Source organism: Vicia villosa, linkage group LG3 (assembly GCF_029867415.1).
Source record: "Vicia villosa cultivar HV-30 ecotype Madison, WI linkage group LG3, Vvil1.0, whole genome shotgun sequence".
Taxonomy (NCBI): Eukaryota; Viridiplantae; Streptophyta; class Magnoliopsida; order Fabales; family Fabaceae; genus Vicia; species Vicia villosa.
The window spans coordinates 212370815-212393176 of record NC_081182.1 but is presented as its reverse complement, the minus strand read 5'-3'; the positions used below and the strand labels follow the sequence as shown (position 1 = coordinate 212393176).

The 22362-nt window shown below is 32.2% G+C and overlaps 1 protein-coding gene and 1 pseudogene across 1 annotated transcript; both read left to right on the top strand.

The window, feature by feature from the left end:
- The first annotated feature begins 5184 nt into the window (after nt 1–5184).
- LOC131659873 (uncharacterized) lies at nt 5185–7184 on the top strand (annotated as a pseudogene).
- A 12648-nt stretch (nt 7185–19832) lies between these two features.
- LOC131657301 (uncharacterized) lies at nt 19833–21702 on the top strand. The gene is made up of 2 exons (XM_058926714.1): nt 19833–19916; nt 20252–21702. Exons 1-2 carry the CDS (start codon nt 19863–19865, stop codon nt 21530–21532), a joined length of 1335 nt encoding a protein of 444 aa, XP_058782697.1. The 5' UTR covers nt 19833–19862; the 3' UTR covers nt 21533–21702.
- Nucleotides 21703–22362: the final 660 nt, after the last annotated feature.

The window sequence follows — 22362 nt, the reverse complement described above, 5'->3', positions numbered from 1 at the left end:
ACCTAAAAGTCAACTATGGTAAAATTACAGTCAAAACTCCTAATTTTTGGTCAACATCAATATTTTGAAGTCACATTCATCATTTGATCAAGGTTTGATCATGATTCATCAAGGAGAACTCAGAAATCATCAAAAGTTCAAGCTTCTAAATTAGGGTTTTTAGGAGAAAGTCAACCCAACTTTGACTGATAATATCTCCCACATGCTTTATCATAAATTCCCCAACCAAAGCACATTATCAAGGAAATTCAATTAGCTGCAACTTTGATGTTGGGCCCAAGGCCAAGAAATGCTTCCCCATAAGAGATATAAGCCAAAACATTACAGGTCCTTCTAGAGGTTCGCAAAAAGCTGTTTTTTGACAGGAGCCATATCTTCAAGATAAAATCCTCAAATGCAAAAAGTGTTCCAAAGTGGCTTATAAAGGACATCTTGGGCTTTCCAAAAAGTCCTAGATCATCTCCATACGACAAATATTGAATGAGTTATGGCTTGCATAAATGGGACAAAATTTGAGAAATGCTTGAAACTATAATTGACAAAATTCATGTTTTGAGTATTCGGCCTATGGTTTTGGGTTGCTCACGTGGTTATAAGCTTAAAATTGGCCCATTAACCAATTATCCTTTATTTCTTGATTTCATTTCATTTTTATTTGAATTAAATCAATTAAATTCAAATAAAATCAAATGAAATTAGGATTAAATGATAAAAGATTGGGAGATTAATTTTTCAATATTTGTTTCAATCTAATATCACCTAGGGGGTCCATAAAATAATCTCATGACATGCTATGGTTTTTATTTCCTTTATTTTTGAATTTATTCTCGTAAAGTCATGATTAAATCAAATAAAATCATTCAAAATTGTGGATTGATTTTTTGAGATCCTAATTGATTCATGAAGCTCAAGAGAACGTGGGAGAGAAGATTGGAATGTGGTTAAATCAAAATTAGCAAGATTTTATACAAATAAAATCAAATATATCCTCAATATTCTTCTCACCAATTACCTTTCTTGCTTTCTAAGTTTCATAACCCTAAATTAGTCTACCATAAGTATACAACATAAACAAAATGCCCAGGGACGAAAATTAGGCAAGAGTACTAGGGTTCCAAGGTTCAAAAATTATGCATAAACTTGCAAGTTTTCGTTCTCCTATTTGCAGACACCATAAATCCTAAAAAGTGATTCTACTCTCCTCCTGAGATGCCAAGGAGTAAATTTGGTTCATTGGACGTGTTTCATAATGCCCAGGATAAGTACCCCATAACCATCATTATCGTTCATGTTAATTTTTCCATATTTTGATGTTTACTACGTTTTAATGTGAACTAATAATATTAATGTGTTCCTAAGATGTATTAGTGCAGGTTCAACGTATTAAACTCAACCTTTAAGCCTTGAATCACAATCCACCATGGTTAGGGCATGGAGGATGGGAGTGTTCGTTTTCGTAGTTACGAGAGTTTTTCGACGAAACGAACCGTCACCATTGAATTCAGAAGGCAATTTAACATGGATCTGGGTAATCTTTTGTTCTTTTTAACGCTGTTTTTGTAGGTTTTAAGATTCAAAGGTTTATTCGCAGCAAAGTCCGCAGCAAAAATTGTGGAAGAATCCGCAGCAAATCCAGCCCAGGTTGAACGAAGAAGACGACACAAGTGGCAACATTTCAATGGTGAGTCAACCTTCACGATCCTCTCTCCACGCGTGTCGCCCCTTGGCTGGCCAATCAACAAGTCATGTCCTCTCTCTCTCATTCTCATTGGACGCGCACAAGTACATGGGGCCCACGGTGGACTCGTGTTGAAAATCAAACTGGAAGGTATTGACTTACTTAACCCAACGGATCTGATTCAATAACAGCTAAGCAGCGTAGCACAGTTGGCAGACTTATCTCCTTAGCAGCCAGGAAGTCCCAAGTTCGATCCTCCCAGGGGCCTTTTCTTTAGTTTTTCAATCTTTTATATTTTCTAAGCATCTATTTGGTTTTCTTTTATTAATTAATTAATAAACAATTAGTAAATGTTAATTACGTTAATTACACACTTAGGATAATTTAATTGGCATAATTAGGATTCACTTTTTTTTAATTAGTTTTTGATTTAGTAATTAGTTTAATTTAATATTAATTTCTATTTAGTCAATTAATTTAATAATTTAGGATTAATTAATTAATTAGGTAAATTAGGATTTAATCTTAGGTTTAATTTTAATTAATTTTAGGTTTAATAATTTTTAATTAATTTTAGGTTAAATAATTTTAAATTAATTTTAGGTTTACAATTAGGTTTAGTCTTTAACTTCAACAAACCATAGATAACCCTAGAAACCTTTAGGTAGGTGTTGCCCATTAACCGTAGGTTTAGGTTTACCTTTTGTAATGAAACATTGAATTTCTTCAAGCGCAATTCTCTTCTCACCCAATACTCTATGATTGTCACATGTGCCTTTATTTTAATTCTGCCTTATTATTTATAATTTTGGAGTTTCTTTTATTATTCGCATTATTATTGCTTGCTATTATTTATAAGTTATGTATCTGCCCCAAAGCCTTGTAAAAAGTTTTCCACCTTTCTGCCTTTATTTTCTGTCACCCTCAGGGTTTTATTGTAATAGCTTAGATTTTCTTTTCCGCCTTTATTTTTCTGCCCACAGGTGTTTATTGTAATAGCGTAGGAACTTCTATTTTTTGCCTTTAATTTATGTATGATATTAATTGTTGTGGTTAGTAATCCTAGGGAGTGCAAGCCTGTTAATTGAATTAGCATCACTAATTTACAAGATAAATATTCGAATTAATCGCGTGATTGTGCCACACACACCTTTAGGGTAACCCTTCTTATGCTGCCTGTTGCCTTTTAATTACGATCAAATAGTCAAGTCCCTCGATTCCGAGGATACCTAAAGAAATTTTTGCCCTTAGTTCATTAAAATCATCATAAGATTTTGTCCCTCGACGCTGCCTCAAAAATAAGATGATTGTCCCATTGCTAAGGTATCCTCGCCTGTTGCCTAAATGACTATTCTATCCTTCCCTCAAGACTACCTACCCTCTATATGGTAGGGACAATTTTATGGCGAACGATAATTTCTCGATGACCCTTCAACATCCAATGAAAGGACTTCCTACCCTCTTATGGTATGGATAGCCTTTTCAAACCGAAAAGCTAAAAGAACAATTTTTCTAACTTAGGGTAGGTGCTCCTGATTGCTTGCTCTATTCAAATTCAAATTCAAATTCAAAATTCAAAATCTTTTCCCACTTCTTTTCAAAGAATATTTTCAAAAAGACTACGCTTATTTACAAGCTAAAGTTCTTATTCACACACTTCAAAAAATTTTGAAAACAAAGTGAGCTAATCAATTAAGAGCCCATGGATAACCATGGATACAAAGGGTGCTTACGCCTTCCCTTTGTACAACCTACCCCCCGAACTCAAAATCTTTCAAAAGGTCTTTCCTGTTCTTTTTGCCTTTCCAATTAAATAAAATAAAAGTCGGTGGCGACTCTTGCTATCCGCAACATTTCATAAAAGTCAGTTCTCCCACCGTATTACAACATGACTTATGATTCCTAAGCTTCATTCACAAAATCCAAAAACTTATGATGTGGACTACTCCTACCTTTGAGCACAGACTAAACATAGCATAGGTTTCCTCTATCCCAACATTATTATTATTATTATTATATTTATATGTATTTGAATTAGAGGTGAATTTAATCAAATTAATTAATAACAATATTTTCATTTTGACAAAGATTCAAATTTTAATATTATTCTATATTATAATCTATGAATTCATATTCGATCAATTGATTTTTTTCTTCAAATTAACTCATGAAATTTATAATACTTATAAAAATTAACTATTAAAATAGTTTAATTAATTTTAAAATTGAAACCATAAGAAATACATAAATTCCTTTTTTCTAAGAAGAAATATGTAAATTCTAATTCATCTTGAAACCATTGATATTATTGTTGAGAATTAACTGTGAGAATATTATTTAAAGGTTTTGAGTGAATATGTGGTTTGTCTTTCACAAAAGTGTGTTTTAAATAAAAAATATTTTTACTTGTATCGAAAGTATTTTTCACAGGTGAAGGATATTGTGTATAGATTCACCCTTGAATGAGAGTGTTGAAAATTACTTGTATTAAACATCCGAATTGCCTCCAACAATTATTAGGTCATTAATATTATTAGGGTAGATAATGTATTTCAACTTAGAACAAGAGGTCACTTTGTTGTGTGTCTAAAATTAAGATAATTATTACTTTTTCCATTTCATAAAAAAGTTTTATTTGTATTTTTTGTTTTTACATTTTAAAAAAATCATCTCTTTACAATATTAATATAACATTTATTATTACTTTTTTCATTCTTATATTTCTATTTATCACTTTTTATTTTATTCAACTATTCTATTTACTACAATTAATAAAAATATTTTAGTAAATAATATTAATGTATCTAATCAATTTTTTAAGAATCGCACATTGTTCAATTAGACAAAGGGAGTACTACTTCTATAAATTAAAAGAAATTAAAACTTTTCTTCTATAAATTAAAAGAAATTGAAACTTTAAATTTCTTGAAGTAACTTATCAAAATAATTATGTTTGATCAAGATTCTTAAAAATTTGCTTTTATCGTTTTAATAAGTTTGTTTAAGATTTTAGAAAATCAATTTTAATTTAAAATAAAAAACTAGTTCTAATAGCTTTTCCAAACCTTATTAAATTTAAAATATAAGACTTTAGTTTATGAGCTTCAAATTAAAAAATATACATGATATTAAACAAACAATTAATTTTTTTTTCAAAACAAACGCACTAAAAAAAAACTGTGAAAAAATAACAGTTACTAAATAAATTGTTTTTAGACACAAATAACTTTATAAATTATACCATATAAACTAAAAATAAAAAAGTAATCTTGCCAACTAAAGCCTAGTGTCCTCATTATTTATTCTTTTTTCTTTTTACTCACTTATAAATAATGTATAACACATAGCTTATTATTTTTAAAAAATAATTTCATCAAACAAAACCTTACTATCCTTATTATTTGTACTTTTTCTTTCCATTTGCTTATAAATAGCTCAGTTCATTTTCACTTCAAATGCATCTTTCACATTAAAACAGTTTTTCCACGATAACATAAGAGAAAAAAATGACACACAAAGTTGTTTTGTTTCTCCTCCGTTTTCTCCTGCTCTTGTTGATTGTAAGTTATTAACTTTACATGCTTGTATCTTTTAAAATTATATTATTCATCACTTATTCACATAAATCAATTATTTCTCATCTTTATTTATATTTATCACTTTCCCTCACAATCAAACTGTTCTATTTTAGATCATTATTTTTCTCTAATTATCATTTTAGATGATGTATCCATCTATTTTTATGAGTATCCATCTACTATGATGAACGTGTAGCTATACAGCATAATGTGTATCATAAAATACTTGAGTTTTTTTATTATCATATATACCTTCCAAATGTTTCTCATTAATATGCATTTATTCATTGTATTATAGAATGGAGAAGGAAGCTTTGCTAGATATATAAAACTTCCATAAGAGAATGTAGAAGAAAAACAAGTTGATCAGTCTTATCTTGATGGTTGGCTCAAAAATCCATTCAAGAACCAAAAACTCAATTCTAACTCCAATCAAGTTTATCTTGATGGATGGTTGAAAGATACTCGATCTGAGAGCGCAAAATCCACCCCTGACTGATGCCAAACAAGTTTACCTTGATGGGTGGTTGAAAAATACCAGAGCTGAGAAAGAAAAATTTAACCCTGACTTCAAACAAGTTTACCTATATGGATGGTTGAAAGATACCCGAGCAGAGAAAGCTAAATCTGTTGTTAAATCCAACCAAGTGTATCTTGATGGATGGTTAAAATATATCAGAGCTGAGAAAGTAAATTCTGCACCAACTTCCAACCAAGTTTACCTTAATGGATGGTTGAAAGATACCTGAGCGGAGAAAGAAAAATCCACCTCTAACTCCAACCAAGTTTACCTTGATGGATGGTTGAAAGATACCCGAGCAGAGAAAGCAAAATCCACCTCTGACACCAACCAAGTTTACCTTGATGGATGGTTGAAAGATACCCGAGCTGAGAAAGCTGAATCTACGGCTGAATCCAACCAAGTTTATCTTGATGGATGGTTGAAAGATATCAGAGCTGAGAAAGCAAAGTCTGCCCATAACTCAAACCAAGTTTACCTTGATGGATGGTAGAAAGATTCCCGAGCAGAGAAATAAAAATCCACCTCTGACTCCAACCAAGTTTACCTTGATGGATAGTTGAAAGATACTCGAGCAGAGAAACAAAAATCCACATCTAATTCCAACCAAGTTTATCTTGATGGATGGTTGAAAGATACCAGAGCTAAGAAAGATAAGTCCACCCCTAACTCAAACCAAGTTTACCTTGATGGATGGTTGAAAGATACTCGAGCAAAGAAAGCAAAATCAACCTCTGACTCTAACCCAGTTTACCTTGATGGATGGTTGGAAGATACCCGAGCTGAGAAAGAAAAATCAACCTCTGACTCTAACCAAGTTTACCATGATGGATGGTTGAAAGATACCCGATCTGAGAAAGAAAGATCTACCGCTGACTCGAACCAAGTTTACCTTGACGGATGGTTGAAAGATATCAGAGTTGAGAAAGCAAAGTCCACACCTAACTCTAACCAAGTTTACCTAAAAGGATGGTTGAAAGATGCCCGAGCAAAGAAAGCAAAATCAACATCTGACTCCAACCAAGTTTACCTTGATGGATGGTTGAAAGATACTCGAGTACAGAATCCAAAATATACCGATGACTCCAACCAAGTTTATCTTGATGGATGGTTAAAGGATATCAGAGCCGAGAAAGCAAAATTCACTCCAAACTCCAACCAGGTTTACCTTGATAGGTGGTTGAAAGATACCCTAGCAAAAAAAGATAAATCCACCTCTGACTCTAACCATGTTTACCTTGATGGATGGTTGAAAGATATCCGAGCCGAGAAAATAAAATCAACTTCTGACTCCAACCAAGATTACCTTGATGGATGTTTGAAGGATATCCGAGCCGAGAAAGAAAAATCTACCCCTGACTCCAAACAAGTTTACCTTGATGGATGGTTAAAAGATACTCGAAACTAGTTCATATCTTTGTTAGTCAATCTCTATGTCATTTCAAAAACTTATCATATTGTTCCTATGTTTTTAATTTTTATGTATTGTAAGATCTTATTTCTGGTTACTACGTAAGGTCTCGTTTGTGTACTAAATAAGTTATTGTTTTTATGAATAAGATCTTATTTCTCTTTAGTTTTTCTAACTTTAGTTGTTGTTTGTCTAATATTTAAGGAAGCTAATGTTATATTTTATAAATTCAATGTGATTTTGCTTGATATTATATTTTATATTTTTCATGAGTAAGCGATAAAACGAATTTAGTAAATATGACGTCTTGTTAAAATCTCTTACCCTTGCAAATGAAAAGAATGCTACTCTACCACTTTATTGGTGTATCGGTGTTTTGAATCACATGTTTAAAAAGTAAGTCATGGTGGTTTATATTTTAAACTTATTACCTTCAAAAGTAAACATGAATTGTAATAATGCCTTAGATTTATCGAGTTCTAAGACCTGGGAACACCATCGTCGTTCAAGTTTTATCGTTTATAAGTGCTACATGATAGCTTATTTGTAAGACCCTTCCTAGATATGAAAGAGTTTTCCAATCCTGTTATGTACTACCATTTTTCTTAACACTAAGATGCCCTCCTTCATTTCTTGTGGTGTACAAATTGAGAATTTTATCTCCTTACAAATCTTTGTTTTCTGTGAACTCTTGAATATGGACTATTTTGTACAAATTGTCAATTAGATTTGTGGCGCATTTAAGACATGTCTCATTTTCTTTAATTGATTCATGAAAAATATATAGCATTACTCATAGATATTAGGAACAAATTGTAAGGTTTGAAAGTATGTTGGTAAGAGAATATGGCAAACTAACTCCATGAATGTTATACATTCTTCATTAAAATGTCCACGTATCCCGGTGGATGTGTCTAATTATACGGGTATCAAGGTGTTTAAAACATACAGCATCTAAAAAGGTATTTCCTTGAGAAGAGTGTGGTACCAAGTGATATGACCATATTATCCATGACTTTTATAGACGAGATCTTTAAATACATATTAATAAAGGGGGTGAGATTTAAAGGAAATTATTGAAATATAGCATTATCAGTGGTAAATAATGAATAATGATACCATTCATATAGTTGTTTGGGCCAAAGCCCTTTCAATTGGTCAAGCTTTTTCTGGATCTCCTAAAGGATAACATTGTCCATGGACTCTTCTTGGCCATTGACTTTTTTCCCCTTTTCTGCTTCGTCTTTTCAATGGGTAATTGTTCTTACGTTACGTACTAAACTATGAGTGCTATCCAGCTTCTAATATCAACTGTACCTACGATGTTGACCACTGTGATTTATATGCGGGAGGCGAGTATTATATCTTTTACTACTATTTTGTTGTGGCATAACTTCTTTGTGATGACGATTTTTGATAGAAGATTGTCTTTGGATTTTTCTTCCTTAGACATATAAGTTACTTAAAAGAAATTGAAATGCTTCGCAAGCTCTTGAACATTTTTCAGATGCTTCACTACTTCTGACTTTTTAGTTTAGTATTCGTCAACGACTTAACTAGTTACCAGTTGAGAGAAATTTCTTGCTCGAAGATTTAACATGTCAATTTCCCTTGTTAAATTCATTATTGTAATTAAAGCAACATATTCCACTTGGTTGTTACTGGCCTTTAATTTGAATCGCAATGTTTTTTATCTCAATATTGCTCGGGCTTTCTAATAATACTACATCACTACTTCCCTTCAGGTGTCATGCTCTGTAAACTAACAAGATCCATATGTGGGGAGTGTATTTTCCTAGAAGTGAGCTGAAATTTCTTTTAAGTTTTTCAGAAATTTCTTTTAAGTTTATTGATATCAAAATACTTTTACAATTTAAGTGATTGTAAGGCAATCAACAATTCAACAATGTTCAAAACAATTTCTTTAAAATTGTTATGAATCAATCGCTCAATCAATGTGTTTAACAATTTGATAATGGAAATGTAAATGCAAGAGATAGAGATAGAGAGAGAGAGAGAGAGAGAGAGAGAGAGAGAGAGGATGCAATGAGTTGTTTAGGAAGCTCAGTGATCGTCCTTGCTATAGCTACGTCTGCTCCCAATTCCAACTTGGAATTGAGATAAATTTATGACTATGCAAGAGAATTGAAGCAACTCAAACCTACAAACCCTTAGTTTGTTGGTTATCCCTACAATGTCTCTCCCGTTAGCACCAATTAATTCACTGTCTCAAGCTACTCCTTTGCAAGAACCACCAACTTCTAATATTTCACTCAATCGAATCCAGTTTCCTGTTACCGTGATCTCAAGATTTACCAACGTGATTCATCATCCCACGCTACTCCGTTGCAAGACCCATCATCTTCAAAGCTCTTAACTCGGTCGAATCCACAATTGTGTAATCTTGTCCAAAACCTTCAAATCCCAATGATCTTGAAGGAAAACATTGACTTGGTTTTTCTGATTGAAATAAACCCAAAATCTCCAATAATCTTAGAGGATAAACACTTAGTTTTTCCAGATGAAACCCCTTATGATTCTCAACCCAACCTTAGATTACAACCAACCTCAATTTAACGTTATCAACCAAGTCTATATGGCCCCCAAACAATGAATGATTACATATACTTTGTTTTTGTGTATGCATAGATGAGAGGTTGAAGATGACGATCAATCTTAGCTAGTATGTGTTTATAGTTTCACCAAGTTGAAAATATTGCATGTATGATGTATTTATAGTGGTATAAGTTGGAGGCAAAAGGGAAACCTAAAAATATGAAAAAGAATGAAATTGTTTTGAAAAAAAACAGCATATGTCGACACATGTAAGTCATGTGTCTACCTGTATTAATGCATGTGTCGACGTGTCTAATATTATGTGTCGACACATGTAAGTCATGTGTCTACCTGTATTAATGCATGTGTCGACGTGTCTAATATTATGTGTCGACACATTCAAATAGAAGTTACATGTTTTAAAATTTCAGCACTTGTGTCAACCTGAAAATCATATGTGTCGACACATAGAAGTAATTTCTACATTATGTGTCAATCTAAGATGATGTATGTGTCGACACATGCAAATAAAAGCTACAAGATTTAATATTGGAGTTCATGTGTCGACCTATACCTTGTATGTGTCGACCTGTACACTTGCTTTTTGAGTAAAATTAAAACTGATTTTTCAAGCATGGGACTGATTTTTGATGCTATATGTAATCCATTTTTGATGCATGACATCATTTTCAAACATGTTTTGGATGCATTCTAAGATCCCTAATGCAAAGGCACACATAATAACTCAAAGATATTATTCAATGTACATAAATGCTAAGGTTTTCTTAAGTTTTTACATCATGCAAAACATCTAATGGGCAAGTGCACTCACACACATATGTTTTCATTTTCATATGTTGAACTTTCTTAACTATTGTTAGACTGATCATATTTATTATGAATTAGAATTTATCTAAGTTAGCCTCAACCCCCCTTCTAACTAACATAAATCCCAAAAAAAATGTCTTCTTGAAGCACAAACAAGAATTTGGTTGGATTGAGGGGTATATTGTATTTTTAGACTAAATGCAATATATCTTTCAAGTCTTCGTAGTGATCATAACAACCATCAGTGTTAATAGGAGGCACCAACATTCTTGAGACCAAAGGATATTACCTCGTAGTATTAATTGCACCTATTGGTCATAAAAGTTGTTTTAGGTGCGTCCAAAAGGTTCATATTAATCTGATTATAGCTCAACTAAGTTCCCATGAATCATATCATTATGTACCATAACAAACCATCGAACAACATGTCTATGTTGGGTAATAAGTAAGGGTATTTCGAACATGCCATATTAAGGTCGATAAAATCCATACACATGCTTCTTTTCTCGAGGATTTATTCTACACAACTACGTTATCTAGCCATGTGAGATATCCAATATTTCTTATAAGTCTTCCCCTGTTCAGATTCTTTACTTCCTCGTCAATAATTATCCACATATATTTTCTTTTTTTTAGGATTGGTTTGGATACGACATTCAAGGCGAGAAGGTGAAAAATGATGCCAGCATCTATCCATGGCATACATGAGGGGCTCAAGGTGAACAAATTATGCATTCTTTTAGAGCAAGCGAACCAAATATTCGTACTTGTAGTCTATTAGGAAGGTGTTGATCTTTGTGTTCTGGATGTTCTAAGGGCCGATATGAATTTCTTTCATGTCTTATGTAGTAATCAGACTATCATCCAAGTACTCTTCTCTTGTGTGGATTTCTACAAAATTTACGATGTGGATGCTGGGCCTTGGTGATGGGTCGTCGACCATTGTTATCCTATTGATTCTTAGGTTTTCTTTGTGAAATTTATTCTCTACTTCTTGATATCCTATTACAATGCCTATCCGTCTATTATCTAAGGGATATTTCATTGTTAGGTTGAGTATGGATAAGAATTCCTCTAGGATATTGAATGTTGGGCAAACAGCGACTATGTTATATGACGCGCGAGCATCTACAATGAGGTATCTGATTTTTATGGACTTTGAGGTTCTATCTCAATCCAAAATTTGTCATGAAGGAGAAATAGCTATGGACTTGTACTTGTTCACCCAAAAAACACACCATTCCCTTAAACGACTGTAAATGCTCTTGATCAAATTGCAATCTTATCAAGTTGCAATATTTTGAAAGCCTCATAATAGAGGATTTACATGAAGTTAACATGGTCGATAATTACTCGTTTGACATCCTAGTTGAATATTTCCATACTGATGAATATGGGATCTGAAGGTGTGAAAAACACTAGAAAGAGGGGGTTTGAATAGGGTTTTTAACAAACAAAACTTTAATAAAAAAACTCCCCCTCTTTAGACAACAAACTCTTTACTCTTGATAATAACTATAAAGTACAAGAAGGAAAAAAAGAAGGTATTTTTATACTAGTTCAATTGAGAAATTCCCAAGCTAGTCTAGTCCATCCGCCAAAGTGATTTCGCCTCTCTCAATCGAGGTCATAATCCACTATAACCAAACTGATTACAATTGCACGGGAAATCGTCGGTGACTAACGCTGCATGGGCAACCGGCGGTGACCCACAATACAATGCACAAGATACCCTCAAGTGACTAACAACTCTGCATAAGCTACCCGCAAGTGACTGAATCTACACAAGCAAGCGCAAGTGACCAATACTGCACGGGAAACCACCAGTGACTAACTCTGCACAAGCCACCGCAAGGGACTAACAAATTTTAATACTCTCTAGTCCTAAACTTCCCAAGACTACTGACCAACAGGTCTCTTGAGGCATATATAATCAAACAACCGTTTGAATCAAAGTTTGTTTACAGTATGAGTGCTTCTACACAAGCTGAGTGTAAACGGTATATTTCAAATTCTAGACATGAGAGAATAAAGCTATGAGGAGTCTTTCAAGAATGGATATGATCATGAATTGGCAGCTTCCTCTTTAAGTCTTCAAGCCCTTTATATAGCCAATATAATAATACATTTGTTGGAGGGCAGTTCTGGAACTTTCAGAATATTAGCGGCTTGAACATAGTGGGAGACAAGATAGTATGCAACATCTGTCCTTTCTCAGTAGTGGAACAAAAAATTCGTCTGTACCTTGTACCTCGTACTACATAATGTTATCTCATAATATTCTTAGAACTTCAAGTCTTCAGAGTTTTCAGAACCACATCTTTAGAGTTTTCAGCACTTGGTCTTCAGAACCATTTGTCTTCTGAAACTTTAATCTTTAGAGCTTAAAGTCTTCAGAGTCTTAAGAAGTGCGTCTTCAGAGTCTTTCAGCACTTGGTCTTCAGATTAATTTCTTCAGACTTTATATCAGAGTGATAACTTCATATGCTTTTGAAGCTTTTTGCTACAATTCATCCGAACTAGTGTAGCGCGGATGCGGAACTTCGTATCTTCTGATGTATTGGCCACACCTTTCAACAAATTCAGAACCTGTTTAATAACAGCTCAAAAACAACACACATTAGAGTATCAAAATTACTCATTACAAACATACTCATTGTTATCATCAAAACTCAGAGACATTTTGCATAACCAAATCTTGTTCTAACAATCTCCCCCTTTTTGATGATGACAAAACTATGTATTTTGATGACACAATTTTTTACATAATCATAAAAGTTTAAGAATAGAAAAGGTAAGGAATACTTATCCTTTGTATGAGAGACTCCCCCTGAGTCTAAGACTTGATAAATATCAGATATCTTGATTATGAACCGTTTTTGGTAACTCCCATTGGTTCCAATAGATCAGATACTATCTTGTAAGGTCTTAATACGTGAGATATCTCATTTTTAGAGCCTGATTGATATTGTCATTTCAAAGCCTGATTTTCAATATGGAAAACTTATAGACTAAATGAAATCTTTCAAATCTTGATTTGTTACATCTGAATAAAGTATTTTAGAGCCTGATTGTTTAAATAAGATTTTGAAGAACTCAGAGCCTGATTATGTATGACATCTTCTTAGAATCTATTTCCAATCATCGCTGTTTATCACTTTTAGAACCTGATTACCATATGAGTTTATGATGTCCTGAAAAACAACATCACTTCTAACAGAAACAAAAGTTTTATGTGTGGTTAGAAAATGTGAGCAGTTTTATTTCGGGAAGATGATTATTATCATCAAAATTTTGACTTAAGATATTACTCCCCCTTTTTTTCATAATAAAAAAGTTTATGAGTGTGTGAAAACTGAAGGTGTGAACAACATAAAGATCAAGAGACTAGACAAAATAAGATAATTTCATTTAGAAATGATAATGAATGAGAATTTTAAACATTAGACGAAAACATAGCAAGACATATAATATCCTAGGGTTTAGATAGAAAAAGGAAAAATGAAAATCCTAGAATCAAAGGTCCAGAAGATGGAGTAGGAGACAATCTGGTAAGAATCAACTGCATCATGCTCTGAAGAGTATCGTTTGCGGTCTTTTGCTCAGAGATGCTTTTTATGAAATCAGTTTGTTCTTCTCTGATTTCACCAATAGCTTGTTCCAAGCGCGTGATGACAGGATCAGTAGAGGATACACCAACTGCAACAACTTCAGCTTCTTTTGCCTTTGCTTTAGCTGCCTTGAGCTTTGCTTCTTCATCAGCTCTGATTTTAGCATCTTCAACTTCCTTAAGTGTTCTAGCTTCAGCTTCTCTTAACTCAGAATCAAGACGATAAAAGCGTCCGATTCTTTCTTTCCTTTCTTCTTCTCTGTCAACGACTTTTTGAACAGCCGCTACTTTTGAGACATCCCAAAAACTCATCAGCCTTTCAAACTCAGTATACATCCATCTTTTAATATTGTCCCAAGAGGCGTCCAAGGCTTGATGATCAGAGATATTACTAGCCTTTTATTTCAACATGGCCACCTAATTCATAGCCTTCTTAATAAAATTATTAATAAATTCATCCAGGTTAATGGGAAGTTTGGGAGCATAGGGTTGATGGAGAGTCAAGGGTAGATCCTTATCGGGAAGAAGAATTCCAGCATGTTGATCCGTTAGATCAAGAAGGTCAGAAACATTGTAGGTTTTAGTTGTTGGTATTTCAAATGGGACTGACTAACTTGGTACAGATGAATTTAAATGAGTTGGTTCAACAAGAATTGTTACATGTGGTTCTTCATCAAGAACTTCAAAATAATTTTCATATTGAGAGTATGAAGGATCAAAGTGTAGGGAAATGGGTGATGTAAATGTTGATTGGTTCAGATTGTGTTGTAAGTCGAAAACTTCTGAAACAGAGGTAAGAACCAGTGAGGTGTAAGTTTGGATGGGTGTTGAATGAATGGGAAGAGTAAATGATTGAACCGAAATTGTTTTTGGATTGTTTGAAGTATATGCTATTATCAGGGAGACAAGATCAAAGGTTCTTGAGGTAAATGAGGTTGAAAATCTAGGTTCAAAAATAGAGATTGGAGTGGTTGAGGTATTGGGAACAGATGTGATGATAGGTTCAGAGATGATTTTCGGAATGGTAGATGAAGTTAGGATAGTTTCAGAGGATGGAGCTTCTGATTGTGAAGGTATTTGAACAGAAGTGGTTGAGGATAATAGTTCATAAATAGTTTTACTCAAAGACTCAGAGATTACGGGAGTAGTAAATTTACCTTTGTCTTACTTCTTTGATCTTCGTTCAAAATGTTTTGATGTAATTTTCCCTTTTCCTCTAGTTGGTTTAGTAGGAGCCTGCGCAGAAAACACATCTTCAAGGTTGTAGTTGGACACATCACCTCCAGCTTCTGTCATCATTCCTACATATCCAGCTATTCTATCTAAACTATCTTCCTTGGTGAACAGAGGAAAGTTAATAACAGGAAATCTTCTGTCAGAGATAGACTCAAAAGACATTGTCAGGGGAATGGTGATTATCTATTTAAGCAGACCCATGTACTTCAAATTTCTTGCATTAATGAATTCTCAAATGCAAGGAGTCAGATCCCCTGTAAATTTTTCTTCTTCTACCAGAAACTTAACTAGCCCACTCTTCACAAAGACATCAGTAAGTAATCTCCCAAAAGGAACATATGAGATAATCTTCCTATTATGACCATCAGTAGCTCTTGTCTTTCTGATCATATCCCACAGATAGTAGAAAAGAATTGAGGGAAGACACATCTTTTGTCGAGATTTCATATAGTACATCATGTACTTTTGATTAGCATTGAAGTAGTCAGAGGAGCTTGAGGGAGGCCTAGGGTTTATACATCCCAAAATGATCTTGTGCCAAATTCTCAAGTTGTCATGAAGATCGATTCCCTTGTATTCAGACTTTTCTGGGGAGTAGTTCTTGAAAATAGCTTTGCGAATTATTTCCTTAACAAATTTCGATTTGTTATCCTTTCCATACACACGCTTTCCTTGTAGAAGTTTCATTCCAAGAAGACCTGAGATGGATTTTTCAGTGATAACGATCTTGTATCCCAAAACATGAGAAACAACATGAAGATCATCACAGTCTGCTTCCTTATAACAATGAAGCTCGTGTGGAATATATGAAAGTCTTGGAACTAAGGGTCCTTCGTCATAGATAAGAACCAACACTACTATTTGCTCGTCCCCAGGGGGTGGTATTAACAGAAGATGTGACACCTTATAATGTCACTCTAAGTATCCAGAACATCATGTGGGGTTCTAGCCACATTTGTCGGACGAACCGTATTAAGCACGCTAGAATGGTATCCAATCCACACATCATCAATATCAAGTATGTTGTAATTGGGAGGTAGAGGTGGTATATATTGTCTAAATTCAAATTGGCATATGCACTTGTCATGCAATTATGGAGCCAATGTGTCATCCCATTTCAAACTTCCTTGTATAAACATATATATCATTAAATAATCTATCATGTCTATGACTCTCGAATGGAGGCCATATGACATAACCATGCCTCAATTTTCCCAACATGCTCCTCAGCTCATCAACCTTCTTTACCCATTGCTTATAAGTCCATCTCATTGCTCATGGAAGTCCACTACCGCAGATCATAATCTAAGACTTTCTTTCTTGCCAACAGTTGGAAAATACTTGTGAATCCAACACTCTTACAACATGAATATTCTTAAATAAAATAAAAAAATATATCTAAATAAAAATAAATAAAAAATAAAGAAACTAAATAAAAAATACATGTAGCAGAGTGATATATCTGTCGGGCTACTTGCAAGTAAATATAGAAGCATATCATAAATATTTATATAATGTGACCAATGCAGCTGTGCCCCAACTATATATACCACATCCTTACAGGTTTTTAAATAGTGGTAGATATCTCACCTCTATAAGAGTAAAAGTCTTATCGAAAAATATAATGCAACCAAATAGCATTATCATATAGCTCTGACAGCACAATCGAATTGATCATTAACTCTATGATGCACGAATAAAATATTCATCCACTCTAGCTTATAAAATGAACCCTAAAGGCATAAACCTCATAGATCCCTTAAAAAAAAGGTAAAAACTTATAGATCCCTTAAAAAAAAAGGTAAAAACTCCTGAAATTCTTCAAAAATCCAATAAAAAAACTCAATAAATTTTAAAAATCTAAAAAACACACTTTTTTTCTTTAAAAAACGTGAGTATTATGGTAAAAACATAAAGGGCGTGGGGGTGCCAAATAAAATTTGGGGGTGGCAGGAAGATTCCTTCCAAGAGTTTCGATGCTCAAATTTTTTCAAATCTTCTCAGACCGAATGTCTTGAAAATGGAAAGAGGAGGAAAATGCAAATTTTCAAGCTTGAAGTATTTATACATAGATATTTGGGTCAAAACGTATAAATGATAGGGATAATGGATTAATTGTTAGATTATAGGATAAAATGTCCCTTTTGTCATTTGTTTAATTTCCTTATTAAGAGGTTATTGACCCATTAGTACTTACTTAGCACACCCGACCCAAGGCCCATCAGTAGGGTTGTTCAAAAAATTATGAACTGAACCGAACTGTTGAGCCGAACCAAATGGAAGTTAAAATAGCCGAACGGTTATCTTTAGTTAGAGAACCAAACCTTATTGCACAAACAGTTTTAGAATCGAATTAAAACAGTAGCAGAACCGAACTGATGTTTAAAATGAAATAAAATAGGTTTTAAGATTTTTAAAAAATTTTAATAATAGTTTAATTGTTTGGTCCTTTAATAAATTATTCGAGTTGTGAAAAAATAACTTTTAACGGTTCGGTATGGATTACAAAATCAAAACGATATACCAAACCGATGATTATGATTCAATATGATTTTGAGTAAATTGAAAGGTTTTGATTCAATAAGTAAATTTTTATTATTGTTTAGTTCCGTTCAGTTTTGTTTTCTCAATAAATCATATCATGAACGGCCTTGACCGCCAATTTTATTCTTCTATATTTTATGTATTATATTGAACAATACTTATTTTTAAAAAAATTGTTCGCAATGCTTAACTTCTTCTCTTTTGATTATAATAATTTAATAAATAAATTTACATATGTTATTTTTAAATGGAAGTTATGAGTAATAATTTATTTGGAGAGTTATTCTTCATCATGTGCAATGCTTAACTTCTTCTCTTTTGACTCATTAAGGTAAGAATGTATATTTTTGTTACAACTACATAAACATGCAAGCCCTACAGCTTAACATGTGAGTTTAAATATCATGCAAGGGTCTTCACAATATTTTAGTGTTTCATGTGAGATTATTTTGTATTCATTGTTGGTATGTAGTGAATTCATAACGAATACTACAAAATAGCAGAAGAGTATATCTATTCCTAAGATACATACAATACAATAGGTTTCCTCTGTTCCGACAGTATTATTATATCTATTTTTCAATTTCACAAGAGTAATATTTTGATTTTTTTCAAGGTAGCACTCAAGATTTAGAACAAAGATATTCATCTTGAAGTTTCAATTAATAAAACAATTGCATATTTTAAATTATATATATATATATATATATATATATATATATATATATATATATATATATATATATATATATATATATATATATATATATATATATATATATATATATATATATATATATATATATATTAATAATTGAATTAATTTAAAAAATGAATTTTCATTTATAATAAGAACTAAAAGGAGTATAACATAAAATTAAGTTTTTTTATCTCCACCCCTGCTTTTTTCGTCATTTAAAAAATAATTAAAAAAAATAAATCTATTAAATCATAAATTATTTATATTTAAAGTATACAACTAATATTAAATAAATTAATAACTATATTTTGAAAAAATTTAAAAACATAAATTTTACGTAATGATATTAATTTGAGGTGAATTTAAAATTCTCTCCCATTTACCTATCTTCAAATTTAAATGTCAACGAATATTTGTACCACTCGAAACTCGATCGAAGAAGATGTATGATAATATTTAATAAAATTAACTGTTAGAATATTTCAATTAATTTTAAAATTGAATTTGAATATGTAAATTCTAACTCACCTAAAAAATATAAATATTATTTGGTGAGATACCATATCTCAAAGTAGAATCAAGTGGTCACAATTGTGCTTATAATCAAAATTATTATCACTATACTTATAAATTAAAAGAAACTGAAACTTTAAACTAGTTGAAGTAATTTATCAAAATAAATATGATTGTTTACATATTATTCAAATTTTTCACTTTACAATATATATATATATATATATATATATATATATATATATATATATATATATATATATATATATATATATATATATATATATATATATATATATATATGAACTTAGATGGTAAACAAAGATTTTTTTTTAATTTCTTTGAAAGTAATCGCTTTTTAAAGCTCAACAAAAGCACCTAAATGTGTGAAAAAATAATTGTTACTAAATAGATTAATGTTAGACATATTAACTTATAAGTTTAAAAAGTAAGCTTGTTAAATCAAAGTCTCAAGGTCCTTGTTATTTATTCTTTTTCTTTTTATTGACTTATATATAATATATAAGATATAAACTATAATTAAATTTTTATTTTATTTTATATTCTGCCAAACAAAGCCTCAATATCTCTATTGTTTGTACTTTTTCTTCTTATTCGTTTATAAATAGCTTATCTCACTTCCACTTCAAATGCATCTTTCATATTTACTACAACATAAGAGAAAGAAATGACACACAAAATTGTTTTGTCTCTCCTTCCTTTTATTTTGCTCTTGTTGATTGTAAGTTACTAACTTTGCATGCATGTTTGTATCTTTTACAATTATACTTTTCATAGCTTATTTATCAGAATCTATCATTTCTCATCTTCATTTTCATTTATCAGGGTCACTCACAATCAAGTTGTTATAGTTGATTTGTTAAAATAATATTTTTCTGTAATGAAACTTAAAAAAATTGTTTTTGTCTAATTGTTTTCATAATGTGTATTCATATGTTATCTTCAACGTGTCTTAATTTTGCAGCATAATATGTATCATTAAAAACTTGTATTTTTTAATCATATATACCATCCAAATGTTACTAATTAACATCATTTTACTCAATTGTATTGTAGAATGGACAAGGAAGCTTTGCTAGATATATAAAAATTCAACAAGAGATTGTAGAAGAAAAAGAAGTTGATCAACCTTACCTTGATGGCTGGCTCAAAAATCCATTGAAGAACCAAAAACTCATTTCTAGCTCCAACCAAGTTTATCTTGATGGATGGTTGAAAGATACCAGATCTGAGGGAGCAAAGTCCACTCCTGAATCCAACCAAGTTTACCTTGATGGATGGTTGAAAGATACCAGAGCTGAGAAAGAAAAATCTAATGCTAACTCCAACCAAGTTTATCTTGATGGATGGTTGAAAGATATCAGAGCTGAGAAAGTAAAGTCTGCACCTACATCCAACCAAGTTTACCTCGATGGATGGTTGAAAGATACCCGAGAAGAGAAAGCAAAATCCACCTCAGACTCCAACGAAGTTTACCTTGATGGATGGTTGAAAGATACTCGAGCTGAGAAAGAAAAATCTACCGCTGACTCCAACCAAGTTTATCTTGATGGATGGTTGAAAGATATCAGAAATGAGAAAGAAAAGTCTACCCATAACTCTAACCAAATTTACCTCGATGGATGGTTGAAAGATACCCGAGCAGAGAATGAAAAATCCGCCTTTGACTCCAACCAAGTTTACCTTGATGGATGGTTGAAAGATACCCGATCTAAGAAAGAAAAATCAACTGATGACTCCAACCAAGTTTTTCTTGATGGTTGGTTGAAAGATATCAGAGCTGAGAAAGAAAAGTCCACCCATAACTCGAACCAAGTTTACCTTGATGGTTGGTTGAAAGATACCCGAGCAGAGAAAGAAAAATCCGCCTCTGATTCCAACCAAGTTTACCTCGATGGATGGTTGAAAGATACCCGAGCAGAGAAAGAAAAATTCACCTCTAATTCCAACCAAGTTTACCTTGATGGATGGTTGAAAGATACCCGATCTGAGAAACCAAAATCCACATCTGAATCCAACCAAGTTTACCTTGATGGATGGTTGAAAGATACCCGAGCAGAGAAAGTAACATCTACCGCTGACTCTAATCAAGTTTATCTTGATGGATGGCTGAAAGATATCAGAGCTGAGAAAGCAAAGTCCGCCCATAACTCTAACCAAGTTTACCTTGATGGATGGTTGAAAGATACCCGATCAGAGAAAGAAAAATCCACCTTTGACTCCAACCAAGTTTACGTTGATGGATGGTTGAAGGATATCCGTGCTGAGAAAGAAAAATCCACACCAGACTCCAAACTAGTTTATCTTGATGGATGGTTAAAAGATACCCGAAAGTAAATTATATCTTTGTTTGTTAATGCCTATGTCATTCCTGTGATTTTCAATGTTGTCCTATGTTTTAAATTTCTATGTATTGTAAGATCTTATTTCTATGTACTAAGTAAGGTCTCGCTGTGTACTAAATAATTTAGTGTTTCTATGAGCTAGATGTTTGTGTTTTAAAAGAAGCCTATTGAATATTAGTGTCTTTTTATTATTTAAAACTTTAGTAGTCATTTGTATAACTTCTACGGAAGGTGAAGTTACATTTTTATTAATTCAGTGTGTTTATGCTTAAAATAAAGGGTTATATGTTTTTGGTCCGTATAAGCACTCAAAATTTATTTTCAATCCATGTTAAAAATGATATATTTTAGTTCCTACAAAAGATTTATGCATACAGTTTTAGTCCCGACTATTTTCTAAAATTTTGAAAATTGTTTAATTATCCTTTAACTTTTAAATTTTTTAATAATGTTTTTTATATATTTTTAGAATATTATACAATGTTTATTTACTAAATTTTAGAATTTTTTAAAATGAGAAAAATTAGATATGAATTTTTTAAAATGTTAATAGCCAATTTGCCCCTGCCATTTTGGCGAGATATGAAAAGTCCCCCCATAATTTTAGATTCCCACCTTATCATTTAAAGATTCCATTGTTTATGTCTTTCATTAAACCAGCTCATCCAATCAGCATACATGGCATTGGCCCGTTGGCATTTTGTATAAACTAAAACATAATATAAATGACATCTTTGATTTATTTATTTTAATTAGAACATTTTAACATTAAAATAATTGTTTACCCTAATTTAAGATTGTCGTGTTCTTCTCCTTCCTTGA